Here is a 13,431-nt window from a genome sequence, read left to right on the forward strand (position 1 = left end):
GAATAACCACTTCATGGCCTTCATTTTTAAGCAGAGAAGATGAGTGCTGCTTAGCATGGAACCAGTAGCATCCAGGTGGCTTTGAAAGTTGTATGTGGTGATAGTAGTGATCATATGTGTTAAATAGAAGTGGTGGCCATTAATTCATGGATCGACAATTCCTCTTGGATTTGACCTTTTTATAATAATTGACATCTAATTATCTCAATTTTGTTGCATTTTTTTATCTAACTTCTGCAACAGCACGATGAAATGAAATTGTCACTCTTCTAACAGAATGCAATAGAATAAAAAACTGCATGCTGTATTGAAGCAGTAAATGGCTCTCCTAGTACTTTTCCATTTGGAAAGCTCTTGACATTTCAAAGGACACCGAAACATCTTTGCAGAATAGCTTTTGGGTTTCTTTTTTTGTGTGTGTTTTCCATTTTGAAATTGTGTTCTGTAAAGTCTCCAGTTTAAAAGCCCTGGTTTGGGGAGAAAAACCTTATTTTTGACTGTGTAAACCTATGCAAATTCAGGAAGAGATCTGGGAAAAGTTGTGGATCTTGACACTCTCCATATTAGCCTAAAGGTTTTATTCCTGGAGTTCTGCATGATTTCTGTACTTTCATATTTGTCTGTAACTTCAGCTACCTAAGTATTTGAAATTTATCTTTTTATTCTCTTGTTGTGATGAAACTTTATTGTGGCACTTTATTGCAGTTTCTCCAAATGAAGAATCGTTTGAAGATTTGACAGAAGAAAGTATAACACTTGCTTGGAACAATATTGCCAAACTAAAATTAGATGAGCAATATAAAATTCACAAAGAGTAGGTACTATTCTCTTCAGTCAGTTGCTCCATTTAACTGGGGTGGGGGAATCTATTGTGTGTCAGTCTGAATGACGTGTTGGGTTTAAGGTAAATACTTTCCTTTGTGAGATGGCTTATTGATTTGATTGTGCAAGGTGAGTTTGAGTAGATGATGGGTTATCAGTCCAGAAAAGGTATTTGTCAGCTTGATTTTGTTGTTGTTGTTGTTCCTTAAACAGATCTACAGCTGAGTTCATTATAATGCTAGTACCTGAAGCAGATATTGACTACCCTTCCCTAAAACTGATTGCAGCAGCCAGATAAAGACTTACTTTTTTTTTTTTATAACCCCAGGAGGACCTAACTTCCTCATCTCATCTAATTTAAAAGGCTAAACACTTAAGTTCAACTACTATATACCTCAAGCTGCTGCTGTGTGAGCAGTTTGCCAGGTCTCCAGCTATAGGTTTTCACTTAGTCCAGGTACAAAACTGCTGTTCTGATGGATCCCTAGGGAGTCATGAATCAGCAGGGGCACTTTAGGTGAACTTTGAAAATACCTAATAATGAAAGACATCAGCTATATTTCAAGTAACAGATTTTCCTTTGGCCCCATCCCTTATCCTAGTGGCCAGACTAGTAGAAGGATTTCTTACTATCTTGAGTCCTGATACTTTTTTGGTAACTGTAACCCAAACTAGAAAAACATCATGTCCATAAAACAAGGTAATACTTGCAGTGAGAAAAGGCCTCTGTTACCAAATTATTAGCATTAGGGAAATCCCCGTCCTGAAAACAGACTCAGATTTCAGCTTCTGTGTTGTTGAAGACTGTTGAGAAAAAAATAGACTCAGATCTGTATAACAACTTTGGCTGTGCAGGATGCACTGTGCTTCCCAACAACTAACTCCCTGACATAAGCTGCCTGTCTAAATTTCTATCTAAAATGACTTTGCCAATGTGAAATTTGAGGAGAAGAGATGTGCAAGTTCTGATTCCTGACACTTGAGGTATTCAGTATCTGCTTGTAGGCAGGTTCTTGACCGTTTGTAGCAAGTTCTGGATTGGAAAGACTGAATGTGACATTATTTATCCTCACACATGGGCATGTCCTTTCTGATGAGGGTGAAATTCTTGCAGAACACTGTGGGGATCCTGTACAGGTGTTTCACATATTATATCAAGGTATATTTTTGTCTCTAGGCAGATAACATAACACTGTAGTGCTTTTAATCTCCTTGAATGTCTTAGTTGTTACAGAGATCGAATAACAGAACTGTAGTCTGTTTACAGTATGGTGGTTAAGTTTCAAAACCTATGAGGTCACCTACAAGCTTACTTGTATCAAACAGGGCAATTACTGGAATAGCAGTCACTTGCAAGGGCTCTTCTGTTTTCACTACATCCCAGGGTAAGTATCACTGAGAGGTATTTACCATAACCTGCAGTGTAAATGCAGGCTAATGTTTATTGAAGAAAATGGCATGAAACTGAAATATATATTTCCTGTAATTAAATAGCTTAAGAATATGACTTTGTTCCATTTTAGATGACTTTGGCTCAAGGATTTCAATATTATCTAGGCTTGGGAAGATAATTTTGGTAACAATGCTAGTAAAGGTAATTTCTCCATGTAGATACTGAGTTCTCTTAGAGTTTAATGGGCATGAAGTAGTCCATCTGTAACTGTGCAAAACAGGCTAGTTCCAGGCCCAAGTTACAAGAATTATAAAGAGTTTCTCAAAGATTACGAGAAGAAGATACCTGTTTTTCATATTAAGATATCTGAAAACTCAAACAGGAGCAAAATTATTAGCATCTATAATACAAAACAGTCGTTTTATCTTCTACTTTGTCCATTATCCCCAGATTCAACTTTGAAGATGTTTTCCAAAGAATCAAAAACTATCCAGAGAAGTGTGTCCTTTTCAAACATGGTAAGTTGCTGTAAAAGGAAAACGAGATCATTGGGAACCTTCTGAAAGCTGCTCAGAGAGATGGCTCTTAGCATACATCAATGCCTCTTTTCTTTCCCCTGCCTACTCAATTGCGTTGCATGTGAATAATTTAGCAGAGTGAACTGAGACTCTGTCAGGCCTCCAGGGAGACAGAACACATTGTGTGAACATGGGGAAGGCACATTAAATCCTTGCACTTTACTTCTGCACTTGCTCTGTTATTGCTATCCAAGGAAGAGCTTGTGGTAGACAAAGGTAGTCTGGCATGAGCAGAGGAGTATTCCTGGGCAACCTTGAACTGCCACTAGGACCAGAATCACAAAGCTTGAATTTCACAGATGTGCTCACTACCAGTATTGCCTTACCACTCCCAAGTGTGAAGTCTGTGAGTCAGCTGGCAGAGGAAAACCAAGCACAGGGAGCAGAATCTATGCTGGGTGAATTTGACCCATCCTTCCTTGATGAGCAGTGATCTCAGCAACCTCTGAACAACATACTTCCCCTGCTCTTAAACAGAGTTTGGAAAGAGATTCTGAGTTTGATTTTCTGTGTTTGAGCACTGTGGCCAGACTTGCGTTGTACAGATACACTTCCAGTTGTCACGTTCAGAGTCTTTTATTGCAGCAAGACACTAAGATAGATCAGCTTTCTCTGTACCATCATCTCTAGGGGGAACAAAAATGGCAAATGGGTTGCTCAAACAGGAGCCATAGCATGCTCTAGCTGGTCCCCAAGTAAGCTGCAGGACAAAGACCTGGTGGCCTGCCATGTGACAGTAGCAGGTGAAGCTAGGTACAGAAACTCCTAATGCTTTAGCAGAGGGAAACTTGGGAACATGTCTTCTTGGCACTGTAAAAAGGGAGCTTTGACTCCTGAGCCAAAAGCCTGGTTTACATGAGGAGGCCTTGTTTATTCTTCTGTTCTTCTCTCTGTAGTTTGAGTGCTGCTCTGTAGCAGCAGCAGTGCTAGATGCAGTAGTCTTTACAGTCCAGCATCTTACTGGTTTTTGAACAGATCTAAAACATGACCAGTAATGATACTGGCAGAAGCACTGGGCTGAGTGTTGGGGGTTTTTTTCCTTCCTTGCTTTTTCTAACGATGATAATGCAACTGAGCAGGTATCTGTAAATAATGCTGCTTGTTGAGAGTAGATAGTTATGTTTGTTCTTTGAAAGACCTGAGCTGTTAAGTAGCTGTGGTGGAGAACCAACATCAAAAGAAACCTTCCTTTTTAGTTTCTCCTAGCTGTTTGCAAAAAGAATTGACTGTAATTTACAAGATGAAGAGCTGACCCAGAATTACATACCATGTCATGGAAATACCAGCAGTTGAAAAGTCCATCTGTGTGTATTTCTGAACTTCAGTGCTACCTTCATTTAACAGAGATTAAGTATTCTTGCTATTCAGTGTCCAACCTCTAACGTTTTTCTTGATAAGTGTTCATATAGCACCTGCATGTGTATAGAAGATTAAAATGCTGCTTGTTCTCCAAAAGCATGTTAATGTACTTCTATTGGATTTGGGGTAAGAAATTCAACACTACTTTTTTTTCTTTTTTTCTTCTTACAGGCTTTGTCATCTTGTCTAATCTTACCAGGAGATTCCACTGTCATAAGTTCTTCATGGGACAATCATATGTGTGTATTTACTTCCTATTGACTTTATTGAATTGCATGTAGTGCCTTGGTTGTTATGTTCATGGGTTTAGACAATGATACAGAAATCCATTGCTAAAACACAGTGTCCGTATTCCTATTTTTTTCTGACTAGATTTCTGTTAGAAGCTACAGAAGCAAAGTTAATTTATTTATAAAAAAACCAAACCTAAGCTTTATGAAGATGTAATGCTTCTATAACTTTTTCTGTTAGATATTTTTATTCAATTGCATTTGGAAGACAGCAAGACATCTTAATGGGACATGATGATGCAGTCAGTAAGATCTGTTGGCGTGATGGGCGTTTATATTCTGCATCTTGGGATTCCACTGTGAAGGTTTGCAGACCCATTTGTTACACTTCCATTACTATTTAGAGGTAGCACTTTGTAATAGTCAGGCAGCCAGATGCTTTGGGGTGGATCTACCGTTGTACTAGAGCAGTAACTTAGCGAGTATCACAGTAAGTTTATTTCTAGAATATCTTCTTCATTTAGTTTTATCTCAACTGTTTCAAAGCTAAAGTATTATTTTAAAGAATTTTTGCTCATTCTAACTTACTCTAAACATGAAGACATTGAAAGCAAGCTGTATTTGTTGGAGGAGCTGGAATGTTCTTGACTGGTGATTCTGTTTCCTGAGTGAAATTGGCTTCTGAAACGTTTAATAATTTTGTCGTTTTATGTTCTTCAGCTAAGAGGACCAGAAACTTGCTAATTTATAGGGCATGCCTGCAGTTAGGCAGAAAGATAATTTGGAAGTTAGAGACAGGAAAGAATTTTCCAAAGCTTTGTGTATGACTTTTTGGTAAGTATACATTCAGTGCAGTGATACAGTCGTACTTAGGGAGGCTTCTGTAGGCTACCTGGAGTCAGCATAGTCATGTTTAGTGTGTGGCACTGCTTAGGGGAAGAGAGTCCAGGTGTCACGTGGTGGTGTTGTATTCTGCCACATAGGCAAGGTCCACAGTGCACACAAGGTAACATCAGAATTCAGTGCTGAAGAGACTCACCTGGGGTTATACTAATGCTTCCCTGAGCAAACTGAACTATCTGCATTTGTAGGTGTGGCACTGTGTTCCTGGAGAGATCCCGACCAATAAAAAACATCACTTTGAACTGCTTGCAGAGTTAGAACATGATGTTAGTGTAAGTATGTCGATACATTATCTCAGAATAATAAAATATAATTGCTTGTTAAAATCAAGATCCTAGTGGTAAAGCACAAGATTGGGTTAGGGGGCTGAGGGGACATGTTGTTTTGGGAAGTGTGTATAGGGGCTTTTTGCTTCCTTTTGTTTTGGGGTTCTTTTGCCTGGGTCCTGCACCAGTGTCTCCTGCTGCCTCGGTTGAAAGGCCCAATTCTGGGGACTGGAGCAACAGTATAAACAGAGGTTTCTTAATTTGTCTTGCTCAGCGTGTATGCACAGAGCTCCTACAGGGGTAGGGCAGACTATGGGGTTTGGGTTTTTTTGCTTCTTTGGTTTTGAAAACAAACTGATCTTTTTCAAGTATTTTGATTGTTACAGCTTGCTCTTAATGTAAGAAGACAAGCAAACAAAAAATAATTTCTCTGAGTTGTTTACCATGCTATAAAATATCTTGGTGAATTTCACTGTAAATATGTAAATGCATCATGTGCAGTGAATCATAAGTGTAACTGCACAGTTTTTGTTTATAGCTTCTAATGTCACTCTAGTAAGATATTTAGAATTACTGTGTTCTAAAGCTTCTTAATAGTTAGTTTTTTAACAGGTCACAATGTAGGCAAATGTTCAAACAGTTCTGGTAACATTTAAGAACTGTACCCAACAGAATTGGAAACAACTGATGGGTAGGAAGTTGTTTTTTTAAAATCCTTTAAGGGGGAGATTTTTTTAGATACCCTTAAGGGTAGAGTCTTGCATTTAGATAGAGAGTATGGGTACTAAAAGTAATCTGAAATGTCACTTAGCATTTCTGATTCTGCAAAGCAAAAGCATTTTAAAATATCAGAATGACCTATTTTTTACTTTTTATAGGCTGTTTATTTCATAATTGTGCTTAAGGATGTTGCAGAATTAAATGTAAAGGCTTATTGTAAATAAACTATCTTGGGGATAATGGGCTTGTTTTGTGCATGTTTGAAACCTCTCTCAAGATGGCTAATGTGAAAGAGAAGGAAAATCATGTGATGTGTTAATTCCTAGGTAAATACAATCGACCTTAATGCTGCAAATACAATACTGGCATCTGGAACCAAAGAGGGCACCATTAGTGTTTGGGATGTTTCTACAGCAACAGTGTTGCACCAGTTACCATGTCATTCTGGGACTGTATTTGATGCTGCTTTTAGTCCTGGTACGTTGGATTTCAGTTTTCAATATGCACCATTGGGAGTTTCAAAGGGAAATCTCATTCCTGATACCATGTCATTGTTATTGCCCTTGTTATTAGAATGACTGCTCTCAGAGCGATGGCAAGATGTGTTGGATTGCCACTCATCTCCATTGTAAGGGATTTATTAATTGTACACAAGGCCATGCTAGGCTGTAGACCAGTGGTCTAGACTCTAAACCAACCTTATCATTGCTTGCTTAGAGACTTAATTTACAGTAAATCATTTACAGACAAGTAGGTGAGGCAGCGTCACATCCGACACACTGCATTGCAGGCTGCTTTAGTAACTAGACCTGAATGTCTAAACATGCTTTTTTTCTTCTTGTTTCTTTTGTTTGCTTTCTTCTTTGGCACAGACAGCAGACATCTACTCAGCTCAGGAGAGGACTGTTGTTTTAAAGTAATAGATGTCCAAACTGGAATGCTTATATCTTCTGTGACCACGGATCAGCCACAGAGGTAATGCTGAGAACATGCAGTTTATGAAGCTTTGTGGCCAACTTAGTTAACTGTGGAGGTGCTTGATGGTTGGTGACAGCAGAGTGCAAAGAGCAGGAACACCAGCAACTCTGTTTTATTGAATTACTGTTGGAGTGCAAAGGCTGACATTCTAGCATGTTGTGTGCATTATGATCAGCCTTTCCAAACTGGAACAAAACCAAGCAAGTAACTAAGTAAATAATTATTTTCCCCCCCTCCAACAACAACAACAGCTCTAACATTTATAAAAGATGATGAGAGCTGTGTCTAACCAACCAGCAGTTCCAGTAGCTGAGCTACTGAATTGTCTTAACAAGGAGACAGTTCTCTTATATGGATCATCTCTTTCACTAATCTTGATTTTTTGTTTCATTTTTCAGTGTTTTCTTTTTATTGCAATAATCTTAAAAGATTGGCTATTACATCACTTTTTTTTTCCCACAAACTAAAAAGCATAGAGTTATTTGTGGTTTATGAGGTAAATGGATAGAATGCTTAGTTACTGGAGTAAAACTGTAGCAGCCATACATGGAGTACACGTGTTGGCTTTTGGTATGCGTGTACATAAATATATAGGTATATGCATGTGCATATATGTATTTCCTTCAGTTATTTCCCTGAAAAGTGTGTTGGCTTTTGGTATGTGTGTACATAAACATATAGGTATATGCATGTGCATATATTTATTTCCTTCAGTTATTTCCCTGAAAAGTGTCTTTGCACTTCGTGCACACAGTTTTGTATCTCCATTTTCAATTCTTTTTTTACTCAGTTTGGAAATGTTTGGCTCTCACTATACAAAATGATGTGAACTGATTTTGGACTTACTTGCAGGTGCTTCAAATGGGATGGAAATACCATCTTGTCAGGAGCTCAGTCTGGGGAATTGCTGATTTGGGACCTTCTTGGAGGAAAAGTTGTTGAAAGAATCAAAGGACATACAGGTGTGCCTGAACTTTTTCTACTCTTAAAGAAGATTCCTAGTTTCCAGCTCTGTGAGCACTGAACAGTTTGAGAGTCATCTACTCAGTCAGTGGGGCTGTTCCTGATGTTAGCGTTACCTGGAACACCAAAACTAAAAGTAGGTCCACATTAGGAAATCCAATAATGGAGGAATATTGCTATTTACAAGACTGGCCAAAGGGAAATTGCTTTCAACTTTCCTAATTCACATAACATCACACAAGTCAACATTTTTCTACCGCGTAGCCCTCACAGTGTAGTAGAGATGGTACCGTGTCCTTTGTCAGAGTCTGTCCATAGTGAGTCTAACAACAAATTCAAGTAAAGTTCACTAGAGAAATTGTTTTGCATGGGGATTTATAGGCTTCTTAAATGTATCTGTATGGTGTCAGTACATTAGCAACCAGGATGTGCAAAGGAGAAAAACTCTGTTTTATTCAGTTAGGTCTTTAAGGCTATTTAACTAAGAATAGTAGTTTCATGCTTCCCTACTATAAGCTTGAACTCTGGAAGTTGACCTGTAGAGAGATCATTTTGTAGCTGGGGAATGTTCAGAAGTTAGCTTCTAGGCATGTGCTAGAAGATGGGAATATACTTTCAACACAAAAAATCCAAACAGCAGAGTGAAAAGGCTCACTTTCTCCATGAATGCTTTTGCTAGTGTGCCATCTGCATTCCTCACTGCAACTGGCATTGTCCCTCTAGTACCCAAAGTCAGCTGAGGGAATGGAACATGAGATCATTACTGTGAATAAGAGCAGCCACCTACAAGCCTACTAAAATTCTTCTCAGCATATGTGGTGTCAGTGTAGTCCAAAGTAATGATCAGATGATGCTAAACTCTCTTAAAAAGATCTGTTCCATCATCTCGAGTGCATCTCTCAGTTGCCTTTGGATTTACTTGTTGGTTTTTCCCCCCAGGTGCTGTAACATCCATGTGGATGAATGAACAGTGCAACAGTGTTATTACAGGAGGGGAAGACAAACAGATCATGTTCTGGAAACTGCAATACTAAGTGCCTTTCCCTCCAGCCATTTAAATGAACTCTAATTTTAAACCAAACCTTTTAAAAGAATTTAACTGTGTGCAATGATGGCTGCAGAAGTTCAACGATATAGGAAGCTTTGTTCAACTACAACTTTCTATGTTACGGTGACTTCACTGAGAGCTCTTAACTTCCATAGTGTATGCATTTGCTTTTCATGGACTATCGTACTGAAACTGCTTGTCTAAAATGGTATCTGATATGAAATTAAAGACCTATTTTTCTGTAATTAAAGAGCTCTTAACTTGCAGTCATTGTTTGATTTACATGGAATGCATCATAACTTGTTTGAACTGGTTTGAAAGCAGCAGCATTTGCATTCTTTAAATGAAGCCTTTTAGAATGGGTGCAGCTTAGTGCCATGTCTCACGACATCATGCATGTACCTCTTGTGTAGTCAACATTTCTTCTTGGTGAAGGTGCATGTAGTTGTAAATACTACTCTGAAATCAGGGCAGCTGTTATTCTGAGCAGTTGTCAAGTCTGGTCTACTACTCTTCAGCTGTGGCTATTTGCAAAGGCAGAATAAGAACATATTCTACATTGCTTTTTCCTGTTGAAAAATAGCACCAATGCATTAGCCTGAAAGGAAGACCAGCATAAAACTTATTGCCTAACAGAACAGTTACACATACAGGTGTGGATATAAATATTCCCCTAATCCTGTACCTGAAGTTTAGTCTTTTATGCTCTGTCGTTTAATTATATTACTGTCAGTCTCTTCATGTTTTGTTTAGTGTTCTCAACCACTTTCAACTCAATCAGCTTTGAGATGGCATTTAAATACAGCATTTAAACAGCTCCTGGGTTTATCCAAGCCCTTATTGTCTTAACCCAGGGACAAAGCAGCATTGTATGAGACTTACTTTCTTTGTAGGACTTCAGGATATTGTTTCCTGGGAGGAGCTGTTCTGAAGTAGAAGACTTGAAATAGTATTTAAATGGCTTATGTCAGCAACAAGCACCTGCAGTTATGACTTTGCCCGAGTATAACCCAAGATCAATATTTATTCTTCTGCAGGTATTCTCTACTGTTGGTGTTAAGGTGCCCTGTGACAATGTGTCCAAGACAAGCATTCTTCTAAATTATGTTCAGTCAGGGAGTAGGTGTGGTGAAGGCACATGTGGCAAAAGACTAAGCTGTATCATGTATGTGTGCTGGTATCAGCCTTAATCGGTTTGGTGTCTGCCCTGTTTCTTCACCTTTCAATTTATTTATTTCCCCAGACATATCTGTGTATAGGCAAAGAAGATAGAAAAATCACATTCTACACTTGCCTGGAAATGTCTTGGTTGATTTCTGGATTGTCCTTTGTCACTAGGGGCCTCCTGCTGAGCTAAACCAAAGGAAAATGACCCTGAAGTTTGGGACCCTTGAATTTTGACTTCAGCTACCTTAGAGAGAATACACCCTTAACTTTCATTTGGTTAAATATGGATGCATGTCATGCACAGCTCTTCAGTGCAGCTGAGGTTTACTTTCTGCAGTAAAGCACACTCTCAAAACAGAGCCCTCCTCCAGCTGCTTCATTGCCTAAATCAGCCACAGCTTTTTAAAGAGGAATAAAATCAAGTTACCCCGTGACTAGGTTATATCATCAGTATGTTGTGTTTGGTTCTTTTTTAAATCAGATGTATGCAAGAAACTACATAGAGACTGATAATTCTTGCAGCTTAACTCAAATTTATCTATGTATGTACATTAAACCATAAGTTACTCTTCACTGCTAGCCAATTTCTGCCTTAAAACAAGAGGTTTTTGATTATTCTTTCACTTCGATGCTACATGCTCTCTCTGGAAAGAAAACACTAAGTACTTGTACTGAAGTTCTACCTCTTTGCTATTTCTAATGGATCTTCAGTAGTTACAGCTGTTTGATAACAAAAAATAAGTACTGTCTTATGTTCCCCCAACATGTTTTTGTCTCAGTTTACTTTTTTATTTTAAGTTTTAGTCATAGTTTTTCTTAGTGGGGAGTCACAAGGTTTAGGTGACCAAACCCCACTGGTCAAGCTGTAAATAAGGAGTTTTAAAGCCTAAGTAGGTATAGAACTGGCCACTGCTGACTCATCTGCTCTTAAGTAAAAGCTGGTTAGAGGCAGAGATCAGTATTTCAATAAGACAGTGGTTTGCACTCCAGGGATTTCATAGCTAAGCAAATAAGCTTGTCAAGGACCTTAGAGATGACTGCTGCAGGCCACAAGTACTGTGCCCACAAGGCTGAATTATACCAACACTACATGAAGTCACCAATTACTGCCAGTGCATGCTTGCCACAGTGGTTCCACAGACACATCATTTACTAACCAAACAATCCAATTAAAATGTCAGGATGATTTTGATCACCACTACAGCCTAAACTAGGGTAATGGTTTTCTCTCTGTTACCATAACTGAGAAATGCATTTGAGAAACAGGAAACTACAAAACAGACTCTTCTTGAAGACAGGCAGAGCTGAGCTCAACACTACTAAACTTCAGAGCAGGTCTGTGGCTCAGATTCACAACTAAAGGTCCCATCCTTACCTCCATCACTGCTTTTCCTACAAACTGGAAAAGCTGCAACTAGCTACATATGCTAATAAGGGACTGGCACATGAGACTCTTACACACTGCCAAGTTCTGACATGTTTGGGTTTTTGTGTGTGTTCTCTTCTACTTGTATTTTGAAGTATTATCTCCCTTAAATGGACATGCAAGTAAATAATTAAGATACCACAATCCCCAGACCAATTCTGGATCCAACTGATTCCCCAAATCCATCTTACAACAAATAATACCTATTCTAAACTGAATTGCTTTGACTACAACTACTGCCCACTATGAGAAAGACTGAAGTTCATAATCCTAGATTTCACAGCTGAAACCTGGAACAGAGCAGGGGGGAGAATAAAGGTCACTAAAACTGGTATTTAACTTTAGATCACTGAACTGCAAAGTCTCAGCTGGAAATGCCTATCATCTGTCATGGTGGGTCCAACAGCTGAGCTCCTAATGAGATTCTCACTTGCTCTGCCCACAGCAGGATGGGTAAGGGAATAAGAAGGGCAAAAACTAGGAAAATCTGCAGATTGGAACTGATAGTCTATTAAGTGAAGGGGGGGCAATAAAAGGTGATGCGAAGAGTAATGCAAAGGCAATCACTCTCCCCATCCCACCAGCATACTGATGCCTAGCCAGACTCCAAGCAACAACTACTTTGTAGAGATTGCCCCCAAATTATTGCTGAGCAATCTGTCAAATGGTGTGGAATTTTCTTTTACTCAGTTTGGGTCAGCAGACAGCTGTGCTCCCTCTCAGCCTCTTGCTTCCCCCAGCCTGCTCACTTTGAGGCAAGGGCCAGAGAAGCAGGAAAGGCCCTGACACTGTGCAAGTACTGCTCAGCAACAGCAAACACACTGGTGTGTTATCATCCCTGCTTTGGTCACAAGCCTCAAGCACAGGCTCTACCAGCTGCCACAACAAAAGTTAACTCCAGCTCAGCCAGACTCAGTACTCCCAGCAAGCTGCAGACAGTTTTAAAATGAAACTGCAACTCCAGAATTAGTACACCTTGTAGAACAGCTGTCTGCTACTCCATTTGTTAAGCTAAAGGCATGAAGAGAACCATAGAATGGTTTGGGTTGAAAAGGGCCTTGAAGATTATCTAGTTCCAACCTCCCAGCCTTGGGCAGTGACACCCTCCACTAGATCAGGTTGCTGAGGTCCCCATCCAGCCCAGCCTTCAACACTTTCCGGGATGGTGCATCCAGAACTTCTTTGAACAACCTGTTCAAATGCCTCACCCCCCTCACAGCAAAGAATTTCTTCTGTTAAGCACATCTTGTTCAAAGTAGCCCAGAGCAACCCTTCTAAAACATTCCAAAGGCCATAAGCTTATTTAGAAAAATATTTTACACTGCATTTCCTATCTTCACTGTTATCTGAAGTAACCTCAATACCTCTGTTCATCCTAAGTATGCAGCCACACACGACCTAAAGTTTTGGTCATTTATTTGGTTATGTCTGAATCCTTAAAAGAATATGGTTAAGGCGAGAGATAAGCATATTAGTTACAATTTGTATAACAAGTAATAAAAAGATTTGAGTATCTGTACACTACTTTAATTACGTTTACTTACTGACTGGTGCCTTGAGCTACATTCAGCTTAGCTG

At 39.2% G+C, this 13,431-nt stretch overlaps 1 protein-coding gene across 1 annotated transcript in view; it reads left to right on the plus strand.

Annotated features, from left to right (window-relative positions):
* The window catches only part of NSMAF (neutral sphingomyelinase (N-SMase) activation associated factor), a 31,477-nt gene extending 21,961 nt beyond the window's left edge, over window positions 1-9,516 (plus strand). The window contains exons 23-32 of the mRNA XM_009081045.1: window positions 706-814; window positions 2,149-2,207; window positions 2,666-2,733; window positions 4,324-4,391; window positions 4,624-4,747; window positions 5,474-5,557; window positions 6,598-6,748; window positions 7,144-7,246; window positions 8,102-8,211; window positions 9,152-9,516. Coding sequence (XP_009079293.1) covers window positions 706-814; window positions 2,149-2,207; window positions 2,666-2,733; window positions 4,324-4,391; window positions 4,624-4,747; window positions 5,474-5,557; window positions 6,598-6,748; window positions 7,144-7,246; window positions 8,102-8,211; window positions 9,152-9,246 — 971 coding nt within the window. The 3' untranslated portion in view covers window positions 9,247-9,516. The remainder of the gene's footprint in view (window positions 1-705; window positions 815-2,148; window positions 2,208-2,665; window positions 2,734-4,323; window positions 4,392-4,623; window positions 4,748-5,473; window positions 5,558-6,597; window positions 6,749-7,143; window positions 7,247-8,101; window positions 8,212-9,151) is intronic.
* The last annotated feature ends 3,915 nt before the right edge of the window (window positions 9,517-13,431 follow it).

The sequence above is a fragment of the Acanthisitta chloris genome, unplaced genomic scaffold (assembly GCF_000695815.1).
Source record: "Acanthisitta chloris isolate BGI_N310 unplaced genomic scaffold, ASM69581v1 scaffold4718, whole genome shotgun sequence".
Lineage (NCBI taxonomy): Eukaryota > Metazoa > Chordata > Aves > Passeriformes > Acanthisittidae > Acanthisitta > Acanthisitta chloris.